General features: G+C 41.5%; 4 protein-coding genes and 1 pseudogene across 4 annotated transcripts; 3 read left to right on the top strand and 2 right to left on the bottom strand.

Moving 5' to 3' along the window:
* LOC126782252 (heat shock cognate 70 kDa protein-like) overlaps positions 1 to 24724 on the top strand; it is a 92608-nt pseudogene that overhangs the window by 62529 nt on the left and 5355 nt on the right.
* LOC126784607 (amino acid permease 3-like) lies at positions 28 to 2771 on the top strand. Its single transcript, XM_050510081.1, has 8 exons — positions 28 to 214; positions 312 to 444; positions 787 to 1020; positions 1110 to 1203; positions 1326 to 1540; positions 1635 to 1795; positions 1889 to 2116; positions 2254 to 2771. The coding sequence occupies exons 1-8, from the start codon at positions 167 to 169 to the stop codon at positions 2677 to 2679; spliced, it is 1539 nt and encodes a 512-aa protein (XP_050366038.1). The 5' UTR covers positions 28 to 166; the 3' UTR covers positions 2680 to 2771.
* On the bottom strand, positions 3000 to 10488 carry LOC126784624 (protein EARLY-RESPONSIVE TO DEHYDRATION 7, chloroplastic-like). The gene is made up of 5 exons (XM_050510098.1): positions 9971 to 10488; positions 4808 to 5298; positions 4553 to 4719; positions 3875 to 3959; positions 3000 to 3435 (listed from the first exon to the last, which is right to left on the bottom strand). The coding sequence occupies exons 1-5, from the start codon at positions 10370 to 10372 to the stop codon at positions 3246 to 3248; spliced, it is 1335 nt and encodes a 444-aa protein (XP_050366055.1). The 5' UTR covers positions 10373 to 10488; the 3' UTR covers positions 3000 to 3245.
* Positions 19389 to 20063, top strand: LOC126784925 (basic form of pathogenesis-related protein 1-like). Its single transcript, XM_050510474.1, has 2 exons — positions 19389 to 19464; positions 19657 to 20063. Exons 1-2 carry the CDS (start codon positions 19389 to 19391, stop codon positions 20061 to 20063), a joined length of 483 nt encoding a protein of 160 aa, XP_050366431.1.
* On the bottom strand, positions 21496 to 24058 carry LOC126784601 (subtilisin-like protease SBT1.6). The gene has a single exon (XM_050510072.1). The coding sequence runs from the start codon at positions 24006 to 24008 to the stop codon at positions 21690 to 21692; it is 2319 nt and encodes a 772-aa protein (XP_050366029.1). The 5' UTR covers positions 24009 to 24058; the 3' UTR covers positions 21496 to 21689.

A 24724-nucleotide genomic window follows, 5' to 3' on the forward strand; every position in this document is an offset into this window, starting at 1 on the left:
TCGTTGTGTACTGTAGTACTATACTCAATTGTACTCAATCAGTCAGTTTCTTTACCTATAAAAACCAGCTCTATGATTTGAAGCATCCATTATCACCTTCATCCATTATTTCTCTTGTCATCACTCTCTCTATACTTCTGATCTTATATTCTGCAACCTTGAAACAATGTTGACTAGGAGCCGAACTCTTCCAAGCAGAATCCACCATGGAGCTGTAAGCGATTAGAACTTGGTTTTCATTTCTGTACTGCTCCTTTAGAACTTAAGAAACTTATTTTCTGGTGAATTAATTTTGATTTCCTCTATGCCAGGTGGAGGAGAGGCATGATATTAGGCACTATTTGCAAGTAGAAGTTCAACCTAAAGTCAGTGAATCTGAAGCTATAAACCCTCAGGCCAGCTATTCCAAATGCTTCGATGATGATGGTCGCTTGAAGCGAACAGGTACTTCAGCTAAATAGGTTTACCATCTCCAAATTTAGCAATATTTGATTTGCTAAAAGTACGTAGTTGATGCACACACTTGGATGTGTACTCAAAACTACGATGAACTTCGTGTAAGAGTGTAAGACTACCATATTAAATTAATATCAGCACTAAATTAATCAGTGGCATGGTAAGAAAGTCTTAATTGGTATGATGGTGTGAATGGGTTCAGTTTACTTTCTGAACAAAATTAACATGTCAATATAGTAACTTAATTGGTTCCAGACTTGGGTAGGGGATTGAACTTGACATCTAAGTACGTATTTTTACACCCCTACAACATGGTGGTTTTCGGTGCAGGAACTTTCTGGACTGCAACATCACATATTATCACTGCAGTTATAGGATCTGGAGTTCTGTCTTTATCATGGGCAATTGCACAGCTTGGTTGGGTTGCCGGACCAACTGTCCTTGCTCTTTTTGCCATAGTGAATCTGTACACTTCCAATCTCCTAGCCATGTGCTATCGAGCCGGTGACCCTGTCACAGGGCAGAGAAATTATACCTACATGGATGCTGTCAAGGCCAACTTAGGTAAGGCACAGAAGTTCATCTTTATGTTATCACTTAATTCGTAAAGGAAACAGCCATTTTGTTTATAACGATTTTAAATTGAGCTGCAGGAGGAAGGAAAGTTATGTTATGTGGGTTAGTCCAGTACTTGAATCTGTTTGGCGTGGCAATTGGATATACCATTGCATCTTCAGTCAGCATGATGTGAGTTGCCTGAAGTTTATGTCCTTTTATAATCTGGTTTGAACTTTACTTCTGTAACAGAAGTTTATCTATGAATAACTGTTATCCGAGAGTAAAGAATTGACATATTATTCATTAAATAGGGCAATAAAGAGATCAAACTGCTACCATCAAAGTGGAGGGAAAGATCCATGCCATATGTCAAGCAATGGCTATATGATAACATTTGGAATCATAGAAGTGATATTTTCACAAATCAAAGATTTCAATGAAGTATGGTGGCTTTCTATAGTGGCAGCCATTATGTCATTCACATACTCCACTGTTGGCCTTGGACTTGGCATTGGCAAAGTTGCAGGTACAGCAAATACTCTAATGGACCATTGTGTACTTGTAATTAAGGTTTGAGCATGATTTCTTAAATAGCTGCAATTTTTTCCTGTTTATATCAGGAAATGGGGGTTTCAAAGGAAGCCTATTGGGTATCAGCATAGGGACAGCTACTCATTCTGGAACCATAGTCACTTCTACCGAAAAGATGTGGAGGACTATGCAAGCTCTTGGAGCTATTGCATTTGCTTACTCGTATTCTTTGGTCCTCATTGAAATTCAGGTGATCCCCTTCATTACATAGTTAGAAATGCAAAAAGCATGTTATATCTCAGCTAAGTTGCTTACTAGCTAATACTGATGCTGCCCTCTGCAGGATACTATAAAATCTCCTCCTGCTGAACATAAGACCATGAAGAAGTCAACTGTATTCAGCATCACTGTCACAACAGTGTTCTATATGCTATGTGGATGTTTTGGGTACGCAGCTTTCGGCGATCTTGCCCCAGGAAACCTCTTAACTGGCTTTGGATTCTACAATCCCTACTGGCTTCTAGACATTGCAAATGTTGCAATCGTTGTCCACCTAGTAGGTGCATTTCAGGTATGCTATTGCTTGTAAACGATGTCTTTCCATAATCCATATGGTCTACTCGGACAATAAAGTGAAAGAACCAGTCTACTAGATTTACAGTTCCATAATATCACCAATAAGTTCTAACCTAGTGAACCTCCATGCAGGTCTTTTGCCAGCCATTGTTTGCATTTGTAGAGAAATGGAGTGCACAAAAGTGGCCGAAAAACGACTTTGTGACAGCCGAGTACGACATACCTATTCCCTTCTATGGTGTGTACCAACTGAACCTGTTTCGCTTGGTATGGAGGACCCTTTTTGTTATACTGACTACCCTCATATCGATGCTCCTACCATTCTTCAATGATGTTGTTGGGATTCTTGGAGCCTTTGGATTCTGGCCACTGACTGTTTATTTTCCGGTTGAGATGTACATTGCTCAACAGAAGATACAGAGATGGAGTAGTAGATGGATTGGCCTTCAGATACTAAGTGTATGTTGTCTCGTGATCTCCATAGTTGCTGCTGTTGGCTCCGTGGCTGGTGTAGTTCTAGATCTGAAGACATATAAACCCTTTAGAACTACTTACTGAACCAAAAGATGGCGTAAACCTACGTACATAAATGTGTTATATTCGGTGCCGTTTGAAAGTACAAATAAGATCAGATCTCTCTCAAGTATGAACTTCCATGTACATCTTGTGCTCTGTTAATGAATGCATGCCAGCTTTGGCAGCAGAAGCAGGAGACTCGTGCATAAATATCGATGTTCTGTGAATTGGCTTGGACAATGAGAACCAAGAGTAACAATAACCCAAATAATAGCCATTAGCCAAGCCTTCGAGACTTCTATAAAGGCACCCTGTTAGGTTAAACTTTTCCTCTTGCTGCAATGAATAAACAAGTCCCAAGCTTATAAGAAGACGACCATTCTACCACAAACATTATACTAACGCTACAATAACATAACCTACTGTGAACAATAAAATATTACACTGCTGAGCACGAAGATGCCATTGAAACCATACATTATCCTTTGGCGCACTGACATTTGGATCATAGGAAATGCAAATATACACACCATCTTGCCCAGAACATATGTCAATTTACAAAGCAACAAATCAATACAGCAATAACGAACTACTACCAAAAGCACCCATCACTTGCTACTTGTGGAATTCAACTTGGAGGACTTTACTTCAGAAGCAGCTTTAGCAAGAGTAGTAGGCTTAACGACACTCTTGGGGTTAAGAGCCTTTCTTATCTTGAACACTGCCCAAGCAGTCCCTATAGCATGCCCTGCAGCATCAAGCCCTTCATTTGTGACCTTTGCTGCCGGTTCTCCATACCTACAATTAAGAAATCAGCTCCCCCCATCAGCCATTGCAAAGATACAGGATTTTGAAAAACATGTACACAATATTGGAGTACAGGGCCGACAAAGGAACTTGGCTATTACCAAACATAAGCAAAACATAAACTTGCATTGAACAAGCTCAAAATATCAGGCTACACTAAAACAGATAAAGTAGGTTGTGCCCACTTAGAGATGGATGATGTTCACAAAATATGTCCCTGTCAAAATTAGTGGGATGAGACCTTCACTAAAACTTGATGACAGCCACCCCACATCCATATAGCCACATAAAAAACCCAACAGCACAGAACACCATCGTAAACTTTGCCAACTTCCACTACTTGATAAGTTGGTTTACATGATGATGACTGCACCGGATAGTATTATAGCAATCAGGATTTGATTGAACTAACAGTTATACTAAGAATTACCTCTGTGAAACAAGTCCAGTGGTGACAACAGATGAGGTTGACATGACATTCCTTCCAGCAACTTCAACAGCATCACAGACTTTGCCTGCGGATACACACAAACCACAAACATTTGAGCACAAGAATAATATCAACTCAGGCAAGTGTCTAAACACTAAATTAGAACTTGTATGCCAATGCCTATCTTGGTTGTGGGATCAACTCGGGTTATTTTCACATACTAAAACTCCAGTGAACTCAATATAGATTCAGCCTTCATACTAAATCTCAAAATCAAAAATATTGCATCTGCTTTACTCAGCCAATATAATAACAACTTTAACAAGTAAAAAATTCCAGCCTGACAGTTAACCTGAACAAAATTCTTCAAAAACCAGTACTCATAATCCCTTTCTCAGTGCACAAAGCATGACCTAACCTATGAGAATCAATTTTTAAAACCAGTCGTTATTTCGACAGATGCACACAACCATTGGAGTCATCAAAACCCTTGCTTCTTAACGTTTGGTGGCTCATAAGATAACATTGGCAACCTAAAATTAAACAATTCCTTTCAAAAACATACTTCCAAAAAAAAACAAAGTACTAGCAATCCATCTTATATAGCATGTAAAGGAAGACAAAAAAATTGTATCCGACTATGTGTTATTTAATCGTGGTTGAGACAAAAAGACTTACTGAATCCATCCAAGGAAGCCAGGACGATTTCTCCAGGGAGAAGGCTAAAAAATTTCTTGCCCACTGTCGAGTTAACAATTGCACTCGTAAAGAATCCAGATACTTTAATCACCCCAGAAAGGATCCCCGATGCCATTTTCTCCGACATCTTTGTCAACTTCTTAACCCTGTAAATATCACCAAACTATGTCACACACTACACTACAAAACACTCAATTTCAAAGCGCAATCTCACAGCAAAAACCAAGGATGTACCTCTGCATCCTCTTCAAAATCTCAGGACTAATCTCGGAACTCGAACACGGCCCCATCCTCTTCTTCAGGAACTCATTTCCCCACTTGAGCCTATCCACAGTCACGTCCCCACACCACAGAATCCCCCTGATCAGCTGCCCCGACCCCGAAGCAATCATCCTGGCACACTTGGAGCTGTAATCCTCCACATTGGGCGCCAGCGTAGTCCAGTACGCAGCCGAGCTGTCGCCCATCAATCTCTTCTTGTCGCTAGAATCCAGATCCTCCGGCGAGGTCTCCCTCGCCACAGCCCCATCCAGAACATCCCAATGCTCCAACCCCGACATCTTCTGCTCCGAAAAGCAGCTATACGTCTCCAGAACCCGGTCCAACTCCCTCATCTGACCGTCCTGCCCCTTGGTCGCGATCGTCAGGCCGTAATTGAGCAGCTCCATTTCCCCATTCTTCTCCGACTGTTGGCTAATTAAACCAAATTTGCTGTTTTGTTTTCTCTAGGATAATGCTGCTGTCAGTTACAGTTTTTTAGTTCCCAGTATTTTCAGTTTCATCAGTTATGAGTCCATCCATCTTCATTAGCATGAAGTGGGTGTTTAATGTTTTCTGATAAGTTAAGAAGTCTTAGAGTCGGGTCTTATTCCTATATAAGCTTATGTAATCTTGCTGTTTGAGATAAGAGAGAGTAGAAGCTTTCAATAAGAACTTATTTCCAAAACACTTGCTCTGTTCTCTTCATTCTACATTGTGGTATCAGAGCCACAGTAGCTCTGAGCAGTTCCTATGGCGAATGAAAACAGCTCCAGCTCCAACTCCAATATGCTATCACTCATTCCTCGTTTCAATGGTGAGAAGTATGATTACTGGAGCAAGAATGTCAAGGTATTGTTGAAGTCCCTGGAGATCTGGAACATTGTCGAAGAAGGTTATATCGAACCGGAGAATGAAGGCGCATTATCACAACAACAACGGAATGCTTTGAGGGAGAATCGAAAGAAGGATAGCAAGGCACTCTTCTATATTTACCAGACAATTCAAGAGTCTGTGTATGAAAGAATTGCTCAAGCCGAGACCTCCAAGGAAGCCTGGGACATCATTCATGCAGCCTACAAAGGAAAAGAAAAGGTGAAAATGGTTCGTCTTCAAACTCTAAGATCAGAGTTTGAAAAGCTGGAGATGAAGGAGACAGAAAGCATCAGGGAGTATTTCACAAGAGTGAATTCTGTGGTCAACAAAATGGCATCAAATGGAGAGATTTTAGAAGATGCAAGGGTGGTTGAGAAAGTTCTTCGGAGCTTGACACCGAAGTTTGATTATGTTGAAGCTGCTATTGAAGAGTCAACAGATTTGTCTACTCTCAGTTTGGATGATCTGCAAGGAAGATTGGAAGCTCATGAATTCAAGATTAATAAGAGGAACTCTGCCTCTTCTCAACCTGATCAAGCACTCAAGTCCCAAGTCATGTCCACGGGAGGCAATTGGAATCAAGGTTACAGATTTCAACGTTGGAATGGAGGAGTTGGTCGAGCAAGGGGACGAGGACGTGGTTTTAATTCTCATGGAAGAGGAAATAATTTTCAAGGAATTGGAAGAGGCTCATCAAGCAATCAACATGAAGATGACAGAAGTGCAGACACTACGTTTCCAAGCAGAGGAAGAGGCCATGGCTACTATCGTGGAAGAGGACGTTATGGAGACTCCCATTATTACAGACCAAATTATGGCAGGAACAATTATTGGCGCAAGCATGGAGATGAGAAACAAGTCGGAGCTGGTCTTGTGCATGAAAGCAATATTGGTAACAATGAGCAAGACACTTTATTAGTGGCAGCATGTCATGGAAATTGCATGGAGGAGCTGTGGTTTCTTGACAGTGGAGCAAGCAAACATATGACAGGTAACAAAGATCTTTTCTCCACTCTCAAACTGGTGGATCATGGTGAAGTAACTATTGGTGATGCTAAAGCTTACAAAATAGAAGGAGTTGGAGAAATAACATTTAAATCAAAAGCTAGAAGCATTGAAAAGATGTCAGATGTTTATTATGTTCCTGGTTTGAAAAGCAATCTGCTAAGTGCTGGGCATCTGTTGAGGAGAGGGTATGATATTCACTTTCATAATTATGCTTGTTTCTTATCAAAGAATGATCAGCTTATTGCAAAGATTGGCGTGGCTGGAAATAATTTATTCCCTCTCAAGCTTGAAACAACAAATCTATCATGCTTTGTTGGTCGTGAGAAAGAAAATTCCAGGTTATGGCATGACAGATTTGGTCATTTGAATTATGGAAGTTTGAAGCTGCTGGCAACAAAAAACATGGTTGAAGGGCTACCACAGATCATTGAAGAAGAAAGTGTGTGCGAAGAATGTCAGATTGGTAAGCAGCACAGGAATCCTTTCCCGCAACACTCCTCTTGGCAAGCAAAATATCCACTGGAACTAGTGCATTCCGATCTCTGCGGTCCTATGCCGGTTGCATCATTTGGAGGTAGCAGGTATTTTATTTCGTTCATTGATGATTTCTCAAGGAAAGTTTGGGTATGTTTTCTGAAAGAAAAATCAGAAACATTCCAAGCCTTCAAAGATTTTAAAGCAGAAGCTGAGAATGTTGTTGGCCGATCAATCAAAGTTTTGAGAACTGATCATGGAGGAGAATTTCTGTCCAAGGAGTTTGAGAAGTTTTGCAAAGATAATGGAATTAAGCACCAGCTGACAACTCGCTATACACCTCAACAAAACGGTGTAAGTGAGAGGAAAAATCGAACTATAATGGAGATGGTAAGGTGCATGCTCAGAAGGAAGAACTTGCAGAAGGAGTTGTGGGCAGAAGCAGTGTCATGTGCAGTCTATTTAATCAACAGATCACCAACAAAATGCTTGAAAGATTGCACGCCTCATGAAGCTTGGTATGGAGTGAAGCCAAATGTGCAGCATCTAAGAGTTTTCGGGTCTGTTGCATATGCCCATGTTCCAAAAGAAATTAGAAACAAGCTTGAAGACAAGTCAGAGAAGTGTATTTTCATTGGATATAGTGACCGGAGCAAGGCTTACAAGCTGTACAATCCAGAGACAGAGAGGATCATTATAAGCCGAGATGTATTGTTTGATGAGTATGCTGTTTTTGATGAAGAAAAGAAAGACACAGCCAGCCTTCCAGAATTTGGAGATGAGTGTGGAACATCCAATACTAATGAATCTGGTGAAGATGACTCAACTGAAAGTCCTCCCCGGAAATTCAGAAGCATGCAAGATCTTTATGACTCCACAGAACAAGTAAGTTTGCAAGATTATGTTGTTTATTTTGCATTCTTTGCTGGAGAGGATCCAGTTTACTTTGATGAAGCTTGTAGAGATGAAAAGTGGAAGAGAGCTATGGAGGAAGAAGTAAAAGCTATTGAGAAGAACCAGACTTGGGAGCTCACAGATTTGCCACCACACAAGAAACCCATCGGTGTAAAATGGGTGTACAAGACAAAGATGAATCCAGACGGGTCTATCAACAAGCACAAGGCGAGGCTTGTGGCAAAGGGGTACAAACAAAAGGAAGGAGAAGACTACAGAGATGTGTTTGCTCCCGTTTCCAGACTTGACACCATACGCTTGGTGATTTCTCTTGCTGCTCAAAACAAATGGAAGCTGTTCCTAATGGATGTGAAGTCTGCATTCTTGAATGGTTCTCTTCAAGAAGAAGTTTATGTTGAGCAGCCTCCAGGTTTTGTCAAGGAAGGAGAAGAAGATAAAGTTTACAAGCTCAAGAAAGCATTATATGGTCTGAAGCAATCACCACGGGCATGGTACAGTCGCATCAATTCTTACTTTGAGAAGCATGGTTTTCAGAAATGTCCATATGAACACACTCTCTATGTCAAGAGTAGTTCACAAGGAGGCTTTATGGTTGTAAGTCTTTATGTTGATGACCTTATTTTTACTGGAAATAGCTTGGAGATGTTGCATGAATTTAAGCTTTCTATGATGGAGGAATTTGAGATGACAGATTTGGGAGAATTACATCACTTTCTTGGAATTGAAGTTCAGCAGTCCAAGGAAGGCATTTTTATTTCCCAGGAAAGCTATGCAAAGGAGGTTGTTAAAAAGTTCAAGATGGAGCATGCTAATTCAGTAGCAACCCCATGTGTTACAGGTGTAAAATTGAGCAAAAAAGGTGAAGGGAAAGCTGTGAATTCCACCATGTTTCGGAGTTTGGTGGGAAATTTGATGTACTTAACAGCGACAAGGCCGGATATCATGTATGCAGTGAGTTTGGTGAGCAGGTTCATGGAGAAACCATATGCTAATCATTGGGAGGCTGCAAAAAGAATTCTGCGTTATATCATTGGAACTATTGATTATGGTATTTTCTATCAAGCAAATGTTCCAGTGAATCTTGTTGGTTATACTGACAGTGATTTAGCCGGAAGTATCGATGATAGTAAAAGTACTTCTGGTTATGTTTTTAGTCTTGGAAGTGGTGCAATTTCATGGAGTTCAAAGAAGCAACCAATTGTTGCACTCTCAACAACTGAAGCAGAATACATTGCAGGTGCTAATGCAGGATGTCAAGTTCTTTGGCTGCGAGGTGTTCTGGAAAGTTTGCAGCATAAGCAAAGCAGTCCAACAGTTTTGTTTTGTGACAATAGTTCCACCATTTCAGTTGCAAAAGATCCTGTTCTTCATGGGAGGACAAAGCACATTCGTATGCGTTATCACTTTCTAAGGGACCTGGTGAAAGAAGGAGTTATTGAAGTGAAGTATTGCAGAACAAATGATCAGATGGCTGATGTCTTTACTAAGGCTCTTGGTGGACAAGTTTTCAAGGAAGATATTGCAAAGTTGGGTGTCAAAAGCAAGTTTGGTTTACGGGAGGCTATGTTGGCTAATTAAACCAAATTTGCTGTTTTGTTTTCTCTAGGATAATGCTGCTGTCAGTTACAGTTTTTTAGTTCCCAGTATTTTCAGTTTCATCAGTTATGAGTCCATCCATCTTCATTAGCATGAAGTGGGTGTTTAATGTTTTCTGATAAGTTAAGAAGTCTTAGAGTCGGGTCTTATTCCTATATAAGCTTATGTAATCTTGTTGTTTGAGATAAGAGAGAGTAGAAGCTTTCAATAAGAACTTATTTCCAAAACACTTGCTCTGTTCTCTTCATTCTACACCGACGACCCGTCCGCCGGGACGCGGAGACTGAAGAAGTAGTGGGAGTGGTCCAGCTTTACGGCCGACTCATCTTTCGCCAGCGGCCACTGGATCTCGTCGCCGACGCGGGCCAGGACGGCCACTACGTTGCCGCTCTGGCGGAGAGCGACGATGGTGAGGTCGCCGCTGGCGAGCTCGATGCTGTAGGACTTCTCGATGAGGTGGACGATCGCGCCGGGGATCGTGATGAGGAGGTCCTCGGAGGATTGGAGGGTTTGGGGAACGGCGTCGGTTTCGGGGAAGAGGTCCTCGGCGAGGTGGGCCACGTCGACGGTGGGGTACATGGAGGAGGAGGAAGAAGAGGAATTGGGGATTGGGGCGTCTGGGTTGGATTGGATGACTTGTGGGTAGAGAGAGGAGTTGGGATTTGAAGACATGGTTTCTCTGAAGATTTGAGAATTGAGAACTGAGAAGAGAATTGGGGGGTTATTTAGAGAGGGAGTTTGGCTTAGGGTTGCTGTGTGGACGTGGCGGCCGAGCGGAGGAGCCGCGTAACCACCGTGGGGGTGTTCTCCCGCGCTGTGACGACCCTTTTGGCTCTCGCCACGTGGTTTTGGTTTCAATGCGACTTGGATTAGTTTCAGAGTTTTGATTACCGGAAAATCTTACATGCATGTTTTATATACACGACGACGTATCTAATATAGCGACTCTTAACTCCATTAGTTTTGAGATGTAATCTAGGGATAAGTTTTTGACTACTTTATTATAGAAAGCTGCATGTCCTCATGGTCATATCATTTTTTGTTTCTTACAAATAAAGGTTTTGTGTATTTTTTGTCATTGTTGTCGACAGACATATTCTAGGGTTGTTTGTCTTGTTAAGTGAGATAAAGCCATAAATGGATTATTAAAGCATCCACACTCATAAAATGATTTTGGTCAAACAAAAAGTGGTCCCAGAAGTAAATTTTGATTCAAGCAAATCAATTTCATATTTTGCTCAAGCAAATCGATTTTTTCACACACTCAGAGCATCCGCACCGGCGTGCTCGAGCAGGAGGAGGGACTGGCCGGAGGAGCTCGAGCAGGAGAAGATGAAACTCGCACCGGCGAGCAGGAGGAGGAGAGCTGCTCGCCCAGTCAACCGATTTGTGGTGCTCGTCCGATCGCTCGAGCAAATTTTGCTCCAGTGTTTGCTCGTCCGCCTGGCGGAGCCAAATTTTGATTCAAGCAGATCAATTTCATATTTTGCTCAAGCAAATCGATTATTTCACGTGGGTGACGTCAGGCACGGGCGAAATTTTTTTATGTTAATTGCACGCGCTAGTAAAAAAAATAGCGAGCCAATGAATGGCTGACACGTGTCTCACCGATTGGTCAACTGTCCAATAGATCTGGACCTTCCATTTTGAATCAGAAATTTCGATCCAACGGCTACTATTTGATCATAACGGAAATAAACCCAAAAAATTGTAACAAAATCCCAAAAATTTCAAAATTCTCCGAAAAAATTGCCTATAAATACTACTTCAATTTGTTATGAACTCACACTAATTTGTGCACAACAAATTTCACATCTTCCTCCATCTCCTCTCTCATTTTGTTTAGCATTTTTTTTCCAAAACAATGGGCACCCATTGGTTTCCTTCCGAAGATTTACAAATGTGCATTTCTTTTGTCCGTCATAGCATTGATGAATATGACGGTAACAAACAAAAGAGGGACAAATTGTGGGAGACAATTCATGGCGATTATATGCAAAATTGGGTGCTAGCACCGGGTGAGAAACCTCCAAATGAGCCGAGGACCCGAATCGCGCTCGCTTCTCACTACAACAAGTTCAAGCTACTCTTGCAAAAATGGGGCGAATGTTTGGAGACATCACGACAACGTATAGCTAGCGGCACTTCGCTAATGGACGAAGTAAGTACATTGTTTTATCATATATTATAATTTTTATTTAATTATATTAATTAAATTATGTAATTTATATCTAATTTTTTTAAATATGTAGCATTGTTTACATATTTAATTATTTTAATATATCTATTTTTGTTTACATTATTTGTTTTATTTAATTTGTTTAAATATGTAGCATTATTTATATTATTTGTTTTAATATATCTAATTTGTTACATTATTTGTTTTATCCAATTTATTTAAATTATGTAATTAAATAAGTACCTAATATAAGTTTTTTACATCAGGAATGACAAGCTCAATCATGTTACTATAATGCCAAGAAGAAAAAGTTTACACACTTTGAATGTTGGGAAGTGGTTAAAAGATCATCCATCTTTCGTTGCGGTGCTACCTACTACTCCATCTCCATATGCAAGTAGTTACCACGGTACTCCTTCCGCAACTGAATCATCTCCAACCATCAATTTGGATGACGACTAATTGAATGAGACACCTCAAAGCAACACGGCAGCTCCATCGAGTCCACCTAGACCAATGAGAACCAAGGCGGCAAAGGAAGCTAGGCGCCAAAAGAAACAGGGTAAGACTCCTATTGAGCAACGGGTGGAGGTTTTGCATACCATTGGGCTTGGCTCGTCATTTTATGTAATTTAAATTTTTCGAGAAATAAAATGCAATTTATTTATTAAGTTGAAATTGAAATACACATTAAATTAAAACACATACTGAAAATTAAACACAAGCTTAATAATTAAACACAAACATCATGAAAACACACAATAAAACATATTTAAAGTATTTGACCGGTTTCCACTCTCCAAATGTGTTTCACCAAGTCTTTTTGGAGCTTTCGATGGATGTAAGCAGATTCGAGATCGGTAACACGGTCGTGAAACCGTTGTATATTAGCTCCATCTCTACTGATTGGGTCAAAAAGAACTCGATTCCCTTGTGCATTCACCGGCCCGTCATAAACCCGGAAAGCCCTCGATGGGTTTTGCAAGTCTTCTTCTTCTTCCTCATCATCATCCTCATCATCCACATACTCTTTCTCAACAATCATGTTATGCAATATAATGCAAGCTAACATGATGGTAGTCATTACCGATTTGTGGTGCAATGTACAACTATGACGTATAATTGCTCATCTAGATTGCATGATGCCAAATGCCCTCTCCACATCTTTCCGGTATGCCTCTTGTTTCTTTGCGAAAAGTTTATCTTGCGGCGTCTGGGGATTGGAAATTGTTTTGACAAATGTAGAGTACATTTGATATATTCCGTCAGCCAGATAATAAGTTGTGGTGTACATCTGTCCGTGGACTTCGTAAACGACAGTTGGGCCTCTTCCGGCAAGGATCTCTGAGAACACATTCGATAGGTGTAGCATATTAATGTCATTTTTAGCTCCAGGACACCCAAAAAAATTGTGCCATATCCACGTATCATACGAGGCCACTACCTCTAGGATAACCGTTGGGCGACCCTTTCGGCCCGAGTATGCTCCTTGATAGGCGGTTGGGCAATTCTTCCACTCCCAATGCATGCAGTCGATGCTTCTAATCATACTTGGAAAACCTCGGCGTTCGGCTTTAGCTAGTAGTCGCGTGAGGTCTGCCGGTGTTGGACTGCGGAGGTATCTTGGACCATAGAGATGAACCACTTGGCTGCAAAACTCCTTCATACATTCCAGGGTAGTCGATTCCCCCATCTTTGTAATTTCAGTACACTGATCTACGGCTGACCCGTACGCTAGCATTCGTAGAGCCCCGATCATCTTTTGTTGGGGAAGTAGCCCTAGAAAACCAGTGGCGTCTTCTCTTTGATGCCAAGACATGTCGTGGTTGCAGAGGTCCGTCATGATAATATTGAATCGGTCTCTGCTCATCCTGTACCTCCGACGAAAGTCTTAAGCGTCGAAAATTGGACGTTCGATGAAGTAATCTTCCATGAGATTGTGTCCCCTAGATAGCCTCTGACGTGGCTTATTCGGTTTTTTACCGCGACGTGAACCGCTTGGTTGTGTTGATTCATCATCGTGTTGTGCTTCCGCCATGACCACCTGATTCACGAATGATTGCTCCATATCGTCATCCTCTTCTTGTTGACGTTGTCTCCGCCTGAAAAAATTGTGAAAGCTGAAAGGATTCATCAGAGTGATGAACAAGGAAATGTTGCTAAGTGTTTAGATTGAAGGATGAGTTATATGCTCGGATTCTTCACAATGGTGTGAGTATAGAATGAGTGATATTAGTCGTTTTTATAGCAAATTGGTCGAAAATCTTATCAGAAATTTGGTCCAATTATTTTGCCGACAGTGACACGTGTCAATTCTCTACTAGTCGAAAATCTTATCGGAAATCTGCTCCAATTATTTTACCGACAATGACACGCGGCAATGACACCTGTCAATTATCTATTAATCAAAAATCTTATCGGAAATTTTGGATAATATCGAGTCGATAATGACACATGTCACATTATTATTGGTTGAGCAAAATATGAAATCGATTTGCTTGAAGCAAATTTTGCTTCTGGCCCTACCATTTGCTTGAGCAAATCCAATTTATGGGTGTGAATGCTCTCATTTACAATTTGCTTGAGCAATTCAATTTTATCTTCTTGTGAAATGATTAATTTTTTTACCAGATATACTTACAACCAATAATAATATGCCACATGTCATTATCGACTTGATATTATCCAAAATTTCTGATAAGATTTTCGACTAATAGATAATTGACAGGTGTCACTGCCACGTGTCATTGTCGATAAAATAATTGGAGCAGATTTCCGATAAGATTTTCGACTAGTAGAGAATTGACACGTGTCACTGTCGGCAAAATAATTGGACCAAATTTGTGATAAGATTTTCGACCAATTTGCTATAAAATCGTCTAATATCACTTATTCTATACTCACACCATTGTGAAGAATCCGAGCATATAACTCATCCTTCAATCTAAACACTTAGCAACATTTTCTTGTTCATCACTCTGATGAATCCTTTCAGCTTCCACAATTTTTTCAGGCGAAGACAACGTCAACAAGAAGAGGATGACGATATGGAGCAATCATTCGTGAATCAGGTGGTCATGGCGGAAGCACAACACGATGATGAATCAACTAATAAATAAATTGCATTTTATTTCTCGAAAAATTTAAATTACATAAAATGACGAGCCAAGCCCAGATTTATTCTTAGTACAATACTATAACTACTATGGAAAAAGCACACGACTTGGGTGATAACAATCCGAATATGTTTCATCGGTAGGTTGATCTTGACTAGCTTCTCCTTCATTAAGGATTGCTAGTTTCCTCTTGGTAAAATACCTTTTCGAGATTGTGGTCATAGCCTCTAAATCCATTGTCATGATCCTTGTGTCATTCTCTTGTTTCTTCAATCGTAACTCTTCTTCTGCCCTTGCTTCTTTCCGCTTTTGAATGTCTATGTACTCCGCATAATAATTAAGCTCACTTTTCATTATGGGCTAGCCTCTTGGTATGCCATGATGCTTGGTCACTTGCAATGGTCGTCATCCAAATTGATGGTTGGAGATGATTCAGTTGCGGAAGGAGTATCTTGGTAACTACTTGCATATGGAGATGAAGTAGTAGGTAGCACCGCAACGAAAGATGGATGATCTTTAACCACTTCCCAACATTCAAAGTGTGTAAACTTTTTCTTCTTGGCATTATAGTAACATGATTGAGCTTGTCGTTCATGATGTAAAAAACTTATATTAGGTACTTATTTAATTACATAATTTAAATAAATTAGATAAAACAAATAATGTAACAAATTAGATGTATTAAAACAAATAATGTAAACAATGCTACATATTTAAACAAATTAGATATATAAATTACATAATTTAATTATATATATAATCGAATAAAAATTATAATATATGATAAAACAATGTAAACCTACTTCGTCCATTAATGAAGTGCCGCTAGCTACACGTTGTCGTGCCACCGCCAAACATTCGCCCCATTTTTGCAAGAGTAGCTAGAACTTGTTGTAGTGAGAAGCGAGCGTGACTCGGGTCCTCGGCTCATTCGGAGGTTTCTCACCTTGTGCTAGCTCCCAATTTTGCATAAAATCGGCATGAATTGTCTCCCACAATTTGTCCCTCTTTTGTTTGTTACCATCGTATTCATCAACGCTATGACGGACAAAAGAGATGCACATTTGTAAATCTTCGGAAGGAAGCCAATGGGTGCCCATTGTTTTGGAAAAAAATGCTAAACGAAATGAGAGAGGAGATGGAGGAAGATGTGAAATTTGTTGTGCACAAATTGGTGTGAGTTCATAACAAATTGAAGTAGTATTTATATGCAATTGTTTGGGAGATTTTGAAATTTTTGGGATTTTGTTACAATTTTTTGGGTTTATTTCCGTTCTGATCAAATAGTAGCCGTTACCAATTAATTTTGGCAGTTCGATCGAAATTTCTGATTCAAAATGGAAGGCCCAGATCTATTAAACCGTTTGCTCATTCGGTGAGACACGTGTCAGCCATTCATTGACTCGCAATTTTTTTAACTGACGTGTGCATTGCACGCGCCTAACAGAAAAAAAATCTGCCCGTGCCTGACGTCACCCACGGGTGGTGGGCTCCGCCAGGCGGACGAGCAAACGCCGGAGCAAAACTTGCTCGAGCGATCGGACGAGCACCACAAATCGGTTGACTGGGTGAGCAGCTCGCCTCCTCCTGCTAGAGCTCCTCCGGCCGGTCCCTCCTCCTAATCGCCGGTGCAGATGCTCTTAGCTGAGTGGTGCTCATAACTACATGTACATCTTGTGCCTTGTTAATGAGTGCAAAGCTTTAGGTTATTTCTATAATTTCTACATGTACATCTTGTGCTATGATAATGAATGCAAATCAGTTTTAGAATTGTGGACTAATCCAAAGCTGCTGGTTATTTCTATAATTTTATTTTGTTTCTGAAAAATTATTATTCTACATTTGTCTGTGTCTTAACTTATTTAGGTTTCTTTATTGTAGTAGATTATGTTTTATGTAATAGATATAAATCTCTGATTTATCAGAATACTCTGTATGTAATGTCTATATATAAGCCTCATTATCAATCAATAAAGAGTGACGTTTTGTTCCATTACGTTGTTATTATTCTCGTTTCGTTCCTCCTCAAATACGTTATCATACACTTTGTTTTTAAAGTGTTTGAGCGACGAGGCCACCACTAGAAATTAAAACTCTAGCCATGAATTTTTGTTCTTGGCGACCTTTTTTCCTTGCTTGCACCGCCGGAGATTTTTCTGCTCCGACAATTTGTTGTCGGAAAAGACAAGGAAAAACCAGAAGTCAGATCTATTATGGGCACCCATGAAATTTTTCTAGGCAGCCTATTGACTTGTGTCGATTGACCCCGCGTCGGCGACCTGCTAATGACGTCGTTCCAGTTTTCGCCGAGTCGCCCCATGATGCCGTCGTCATCTTAGCCCAGATGCTAGTGTCCGAAACTTGGTTTCTAGTTAACTCCTCAACCCAGGACTCGCAGTTCTTGATCCTCGTCGAGCCGTCCCGAGGACTTGCTCGCAGAAAACCAATGGCTTGAACTCCAACGTTTCTCCAACACGGCACCGACGCCCAAAAGCTCTTGGCCGGCCTTGCACCGCCGCTTGCTCGGCCGCACGAGGTTGCCTCGATGGTGCCACGACATGATGTGGCTCGACCCGGATCTGTTCTGGCCCGGTTCGATCTCTGGACTCGACTCGTGTTGGGCTTTGGGCCTTCTGCTAGCCCAGCAGCCCACTTTGGGCCTCAGGCCCTCCGAGCCCAACAGCCCTATTGGCCACATTTATTTTCTTTCTTTTTCCTATTTAATTATTTAATCATTTCATTGCACGTTTAGTTCCAAACTACATTTTACGTGCTCGTATATGAAAAATGATCACTTGTCGTATTATGATGATGATGTGCATGCCAGAGATGGATGTTCCTCAAGAGTATTTTATACCATCGTACGAAAATCGAAAATGAATTCATCAAGCAACTTTTCACATGAAGATATTTGAAGACTTTCTTAAATTATATGTTGTCTAATTGGCAGACCATCAAGTAAGTTTTTCTTAAAGTTGCTGATTTTGAACATATATGTATAAATTATCGGGCGCTATTAACCTTGTTCATGTCTTCTTTCCGGCCTTTCTTATAGCATTGGTGAGACCAAAGAGAGATATGATTCCTCTCTTGGTTGACATTTTTCGTGTGACGGTTTTGGGGGAGTCACATTATTATTTAAAGGGACGAAATTGATTTTGTGTGGTTGTTTGACTACACCGCTGTTTTGGGTGCGATCATGAGGATCGCCAATATGCATCGAATATTTTGTGACCATATACATCACAACCCTTCTAATTCCGGTTATATACTTGAATAGTTTTGATTATTTGAAACATATACAACCCTTGTTTCTTGTGGAAGTGTCGTGATTGCGACTATTATTAGAATGTTTGAGTTTTCTTAAACTCATGTCTATAAACGATAATCTCAAGGTCTACATATTCATTTATTTGAGTTGAAATTCATTACTATAAAGCAGCACTATTTGCTGACAAAAGATCCCAAAATAGCAAATTCTATGGGACACACTAAGTGATTCAATAATCGTCTATGACGTTGTTTTACCAGAGTTGACTTTGATGCATGCTCCACATCCAAGAAACACATGTCATTTTTGGCACATGTATCTATATCTATTGAGGAAACTTTGGAGACGGAAAAATAACATTCTTCCATTCTCAAGTAAATAGTATTCATACCATTTATATATTGTTTGGTTGCTGCATTTTCACGTACTCATGAGAACCAATTAGCTAGTCCAGGAAACATTACAAACAAGCTAGCCAAAATCAAGCTTCTCTTGATCTCTTGGTATATATGGATATTTCAGTGGGAGTCATTTGATTATCTTTAATCGTATTGCTGTCTTTGTTTTGTTTATCTTGCAGTTCATCATACTATTTGAACTTCAGGATCTTATTAAAAAGGCATCCAGGCAAGAAATTACTCCTAAATAGCAATTTTTGCTTGTTAGGCAATGGACAATAGTGCATGGGGTACCTGAATAGGATCTGCATTCTGATCATGTTGGGGTGCATGATTTTTCAAGAGCTTCTGGAATGGTTGAGCATGCACTTGAGCAACTTTGAGAAAATGATAGTGATGAATTCTATTAGACTTCAATTTCTTAATTAGAAGACAGTAAAACATGTCAAGTTTAACTAGGGTTTGCCTTGACTATCTAAACAGTCAACATTATAAGTGAGATTGCATCCAATTATAGAAAAAACAGAAAAAATCCAGAGGCAAATATAATGAACACGAATTACAAGGAAAATATCTCCTATTCAAGGATTTTGTTTCTTTTGTTGAACTAATTTGAAGGATGGCCACACTTTAAACATTTTTAGTTACAAAACAACTGCCATAACCCTCTATAAAAACGCAAAATGATATATCTTCTTCCATTATACACTTGATAGAGGGAATTATGGAATATAACAAGGTTTTTTTGGGCTTATGTACCTTACTAGTGATCTTTGGTTCTCATGTCTCTGAAGCTAGAAAGAAAGGCAACCAATCCAACCATCACCACCATGACCATCCTCACCAAGGCAAGCCCCAGCAAGACCTGACTAATAAACACAACAAAGTTCCCACGAAGGTACCAACTCCCGACCATCCCAAGCAAGACAAACCCCAACAAGACCTAACTAATAAACACAACAAAGTTCCCGTTCAGGTGCCAACTCCCGGCCATCCCCACCAAGACTTCATTGATGAACACAACAAAGCTCGAGCTGAGGTCGGTGTTCCTCCGATCACATGGAACGACACAGTAGCTGCTTATGCACAAAAGTATGCCGACTCCAAAATCGAGACCTGTGAAATGGTGCATTCTGAAGGACCGTATGGCGAGAATTTGGCTGAAGGTTATGGTGAAATGACGGGTGCACAAGCTGTGAAGTTCTGGGTGACAGAGAAGGCTAACTATGACCTTGCTTCTAACAAATGTGTTGGTGATGAATGTGGGCATTATACACAAGTTGTTTGGCGCAATTCTGTTCATCTTGGTTGTGCTAGTGCCAAGTGCAAGAATGGATGGGTGTTTGTCATTTGTAACTATGATCCTCCTGGCAACTATCAGGATGAGCGTCCTTATTAAGAAATATATGGTTTAAAATGAGGAACATCTAATAAGAGATGTTGTATTATATCATGAAGCCTGTTGATCATAAATTTTAGGGTTTTATTTCTTTTCAATAAGCATTAGTTTTGTGACCTTTGTCTTTCTATCTTAGCTTCCATGACTCCATGACTCCATGTATAAAAAAATAAAGGTTTATTGCTTTAGTTATATAAAGCTGGGAGCTTCCAAATTCAATAGTACTACAAGTACGATTAAATAGTTGAAGTATTTCTGTTAATTATTTATGAAATTTTAAGCAAGGGTGATCATCCTCCACCGTTGCTCTGCGAGAATCTGGAAAATAATTAAGCAACAGGTAGCTTAATAGTTATCTTTCTTTTACCTGTACAAGATGCTCCACATATGTCAGTCTATTCAATGGTTAATTTGATTAATTCACAGCTTGATATAATAATTCTGAGCTTCTAGTTGACTGCAATGAGTGTTTTTCACTTCAGTGAAGGGTGAAGTTCGGACCTTGTGATATTCAAGAGCGTCAATTACAATTGTTTTATCCAAGTCTCGACTGTAGTTAATTGATCAAGATTGATTAACGCTTATTCAGGAAAAATTAACATGCATAAGTTGATTGTGAAAGCTTGTCCCATATCCAGATGTCCTGATTCGTGTTTAGTAGGTGAGATGATAAACACAATCCTCACCTTCCCCTTGTATAACTTGAATTTCATACCACTGGAAGAGATAATGAGATTCATTAAGCATTGTGCGATGAATTATCGTGATCCCATCATCCAAAGCCGATCTATTACATACGCTTTTGTCGACCAGATTTGTTCCTCAGCTTTGTTCCCGCTTACAATCTATACAAAAAGAAAAGCCAAGAACTAATTAATCAATGGATTAATTTTAAGAGGCGAAAGGCAAAGTGGGAAAGACCAGAGAAAGATTTCAAGCTGTTTAAAATACGAGGGACATTCTTAGTGGAATTGGTGGGAATCAAGACCCCATGAATATCCTAGAATATCTCACCAATGCAGTCATCCATATTTTACTTACACATGAGAGTTTTAGTTTAGACTAATAGCACGAGGAAGTAAATTTTCACCAAATCATAACGTTAAACGTACAAAGTATATCACTACATTGTTGTTATCCATGGACATAAACAATCCAGTGTTGAAACTAATGAAGTCTAAAGTCACTCCATTGTCTCCAGCAACTATTTGAAAAGGAAATCCTCATGGATCGATGCATTGAGCACATAACTTTTGCAATTTGAAAGTCCTATAGGATCCCTTAGGCCAGTTTTGAGCTAAGCAATTGCTTTATATATGTTGCACTTGCCCAGTTGCGCACTAGTGTTAGTATTAGTAGTAGGTGAAACTCATATCTATGTTGTGTTGACCAATTTTTCCATTTAAAGACGCAATAAAATTAACCACATTCATACTATGGGAGAGAGTATTAAGATATAAGGAAATAAACAAAATAAAAAGAAAAAACAAACAAAATAAAAGAAAGTGGGAACTGGGAAGTTTTCCTTCTCCACACTAGTAGACCAAACCCTCACACAAGACCCACAAAAACCTCTACTACAGGTTCATTTGGGATCAAAACGACGTGTTTTGATCCTTCCTAGTCTTACAAGGGATCCATTTGGGTCACCACAATGGGGCTCCTAACCACATGCTTCCCATCGCTCCAGTACAGCGACCCGAACACACCACCCGACTCACCCAACACCAAGTTGCTCCTATCCACCGCCACCGTCACCAAGTAGCTCCGCTTCTTCACCGCCTCCGTGAAAACCAGCTTCGACGGCTTCACCGTCACCTTCACTCCCCTCGGCACCTCGATCATCGGCCTGTACACCGCATTCGGCTGACCTACATTCGTCACGGTCCGAATAAACGTCTTGCTAGACAGCCCTGCCGCGGACGTCGGGAACAATGCCGCAATTGACGGGTAGTTGAGATTTCCCGGCGAAGTCGTTTTCCCCGGACACTTCGGCGGCGACCGAGTGATCACCTGAATTACTCTCGGCCCGTACCCGACTGAGCAGAGAAACTGGACATAATCCTCACCGGTGATATCATAAACCAGACCCGGGTCCATAGCCCGGTCCAAATTCAAATGACCCGCCCCCAAATCATACGGAGTGGAGGGCATTCCAGTAGCTTCATCAGTCATGGTCTTGTTCTGATTATTAGTGACCCCAGCAGTCGTCATCATCGCCGATCTTATCGCCGCCGGGCTCCAATCGGGGTGAGCAGACTTGAGCAAAGCGGCGGCGCCACTCACGTGAGGGCAAGCCATTGATGTTCCCGAGAGGATATTAAACTCCGTTTTCCGGTTATCCGTCTGCAGCCCAGTGGGGCCCACCGCGTCAGTCCAAGCAGCTAGGATATTGACTCCCGGAGCGATCAGATCCGGCTTGAGAATCTCCGGGTTCAACGCGTTTGGCCCACGACCCGAAAACGAAGCCACCACCGGAGCCGGCTTGATTCCAATCACAGTACCCTGGAAATCAATAGTCGCAAAAGGAGCCTTGGTGGAGGAAACATAGGCCTTGACGGCGTCACCTTCGTCGGCGCCGACGGCTGCGGCGGGGAGGAGATGAGCATCGCCGACGAGTCCTTCGCCGTTAGAGATTCCGTTAGCTAAAATCATTCCCACACCTCCTGCTTTCTTCACCACCATGCCTTTAGCAACTCTGGGATTATTTCCTCTGTCGCAAATTACGATCTTGCCCCTCACCTGACGCGGGTCCAGGGAGCTCTCCATGCACAGCGAAGCAGAGAGCATGCCGGACTTTCCGGGATAAACCACCGGGTACATCTTCCCCTTCAGCGGAGCTCCGGCGTATAGTGAAACACCGTTGAGTCTCCGGCCGTCGCCTAAAACCACCACCGCCGGGAAATTCCGATCAATTGTCCCTGCTCCGACCGTCGTCAGCCACGGCGCGAGGTTCGACACCGACATTCCGTTAGGCCCGTCGTTACCGGCGGAGGACGACACAAACACTCCGTGCGACACCGCGCCGTAAGATCCGATTGCGATCGGATCGAGGTAATAAGGTGAAGAAATTCCATCGCCGCCTCCAATTGAGATTGAAATGACGTCGACGCCGTCCTTCACGGCGGCGTCGAAGGCGGCTAAGATATCGGAGTCAAAGCAACCGGAGTCTTTCCAGCAGACCTTGTAGACAGCCAGCCGAGCTTTCGGCGCCACTCCTTTCGCGATTCCGGAAGCGTAGCCGGACATGCTGGCCTCGAAGGAGTACCGGCCGGTGGCGGTGGAGGCAGTGTGGGACCCATGGCCGTCGGCGTCTCTGGGAGACCGGAATTCAACTGAGCCGTTGATGGCGGGCATCGGACCACCGGCATTGGCGGCGGCTTCGTGGCCTTTGATGAAGAACCGAGCTCCGATCAGCTTCTTGTTACAATTACTCGCCGCGAATCTGTCTCCAGTCTCACAGACTCCTCTCCACCGCTTCGGCACCGGGCCGAGGTTCAAATCCGAGAAGCTCCGGCGCTCAGGCCAGACTCCGGTGTCGAAAACCCCGACGATGACGTCGGAGCCGTAGTCGGACTCCGACCAGAGCCCGCGCTGGTTTCGCAGCCCCAGGAACTGCGGCGAGCGGGTGGTGTGGAGGTGGCGGCGGCGGTCTTCGAACACGTGGAGGACGGCGGGGTGGTCGCTGAGGGCGGCGACTTGGTCGGCAGTGAGAGTCGCGGAGAAGCCGTGGAAGACGGTGTCGTAGACGTGGAGAATCTGCGGCGGGTCGGCGAATTCCGACGTGTACCAGTGGTAGTGGGACGGGAAAATCGAGGGCTTGGAGAATCTGTCGACTCTGAAAATGAAAGTCTTCACCGTTGACTGGTCAGCGGTACTTTCCGATTGTATCTGAGCTACGAAGAAGAAGAAGAGGACCAGAGAAATGTTGAAGAAGGAAGCCATGGTTTGAGCTCAGAGAGCAGCAGAGTGAGAGTGAAGTAGTACTAGTACAAGTACTCTCAGTAGAACCGACAGAGAGGAGTCGTTAATATAAGTGAGGGGTATTATTGGAATATAAATTTTCAATAAACTATTATTTTGTTTAACGGTCGAGTGAATAATGTGAGTGTATATAATTTGGTCGTGGGGGGACCTAATGAGTCAGCACTTTTTTCCTGCGGGGCCAAGAAATACTAACAAAACGACGTCGGTTTGGTGTGCCTTTGCTTGGGGAGGACTCACTGAATATAATTAAGCTTGATTTTACGATTTTTAATAAAGATAGAAAAAGGGATAAAAGAAAAGAAAAAGAAAGGATGGGTCCGTCAATTATTTGGCTCCGCCCTTTACTCCTCAATTGGAGGGGTTCGTAGGGGCATATTTTGTCATAGGGTATGACCGTTGTGATGGTTAATCACTTAATCATTACCGTTGCTTTTTTTTTTTAACTCGGAAGCTCATTTTTTTGCTAAGTGTATTTTATAATAATCATACATATAAATTTTTTGAGAAAAAAGATATTTATAATTTTTTTTTATGAAATGGATATGGAGTAGTACGGTAGGGGTGGGCGATAAATATGCATCTCAAAACTACGTACGATATTTTCTTGACAAAATCTAACAACGTTATTAGGAGATAACTAATGCATTAGCAATTTAAGCAACCGTATTTAAGAA

Source organism: Argentina anserina, chromosome 2 (assembly GCF_933775445.1).
Source record: "Argentina anserina chromosome 2, drPotAnse1.1, whole genome shotgun sequence".
Lineage (NCBI taxonomy): Eukaryota > Viridiplantae > Streptophyta > Magnoliopsida > Rosales > Rosaceae > Argentina > Argentina anserina.

Coding starts and splice junctions, on each gene's coding strand:
- LOC126784925 (XM_050510474.1), top strand. CDS start 19,389: ATGGAATATAACAAGGTTTTTTTGGGCTTATGTACCTTACTAGTGATC. Junction 19,465..19,656: donor TCATGTCTCTGAAGCTAGAA/AGAAAGGCAACC, acceptor CAACTCCCGGCC/ATCCCCACCAAGACTTCATT.
- LOC126784607 (XM_050510081.1), top strand. CDS start 167: ATGTTGACTAGGAGCCGAACTCTTCCAAGCAGAATCCACCATGGAGCT. Junction 215..311: donor GCAGAATCCACCATGGAGCT/GTAAGCGATTAG, acceptor CCTCTATGCCAG/GTGGAGGAGAGGCATGATAT. Junction 2,117..2,253: donor ACCTAGTAGGTGCATTTCAG/GTATGCTATTGC, acceptor ACCTCCATGCAG/GTCTTTTGCCAGCCATTGTT.
- LOC126784601 (XM_050510072.1), bottom strand. CDS start 24,008: ATGGCTTCCTTCTTCAACATTTCTCTGGTCCTCTTCTTCTTCTTCGTA.
- LOC126784624 (XM_050510098.1), bottom strand. CDS start 10,372: ATGTCTTCAAATCCCAACTCCTCTCTCTACCCACAAGTCATCCAATCC. Junction 4,720..4,807: donor ATTTTGAAGAGGATGCAGAG/GTACATCCTTGG, acceptor TGATATTTACAG/GGTTAAGAAGTTGACAAAGA. Junction 3,960..4,552: donor GGCTTCCTTGGATGGATTCA/GTAAGTCTTTTT, acceptor GTGTATCCGCAG/GCAAAGTCTGTGATGCTGTT.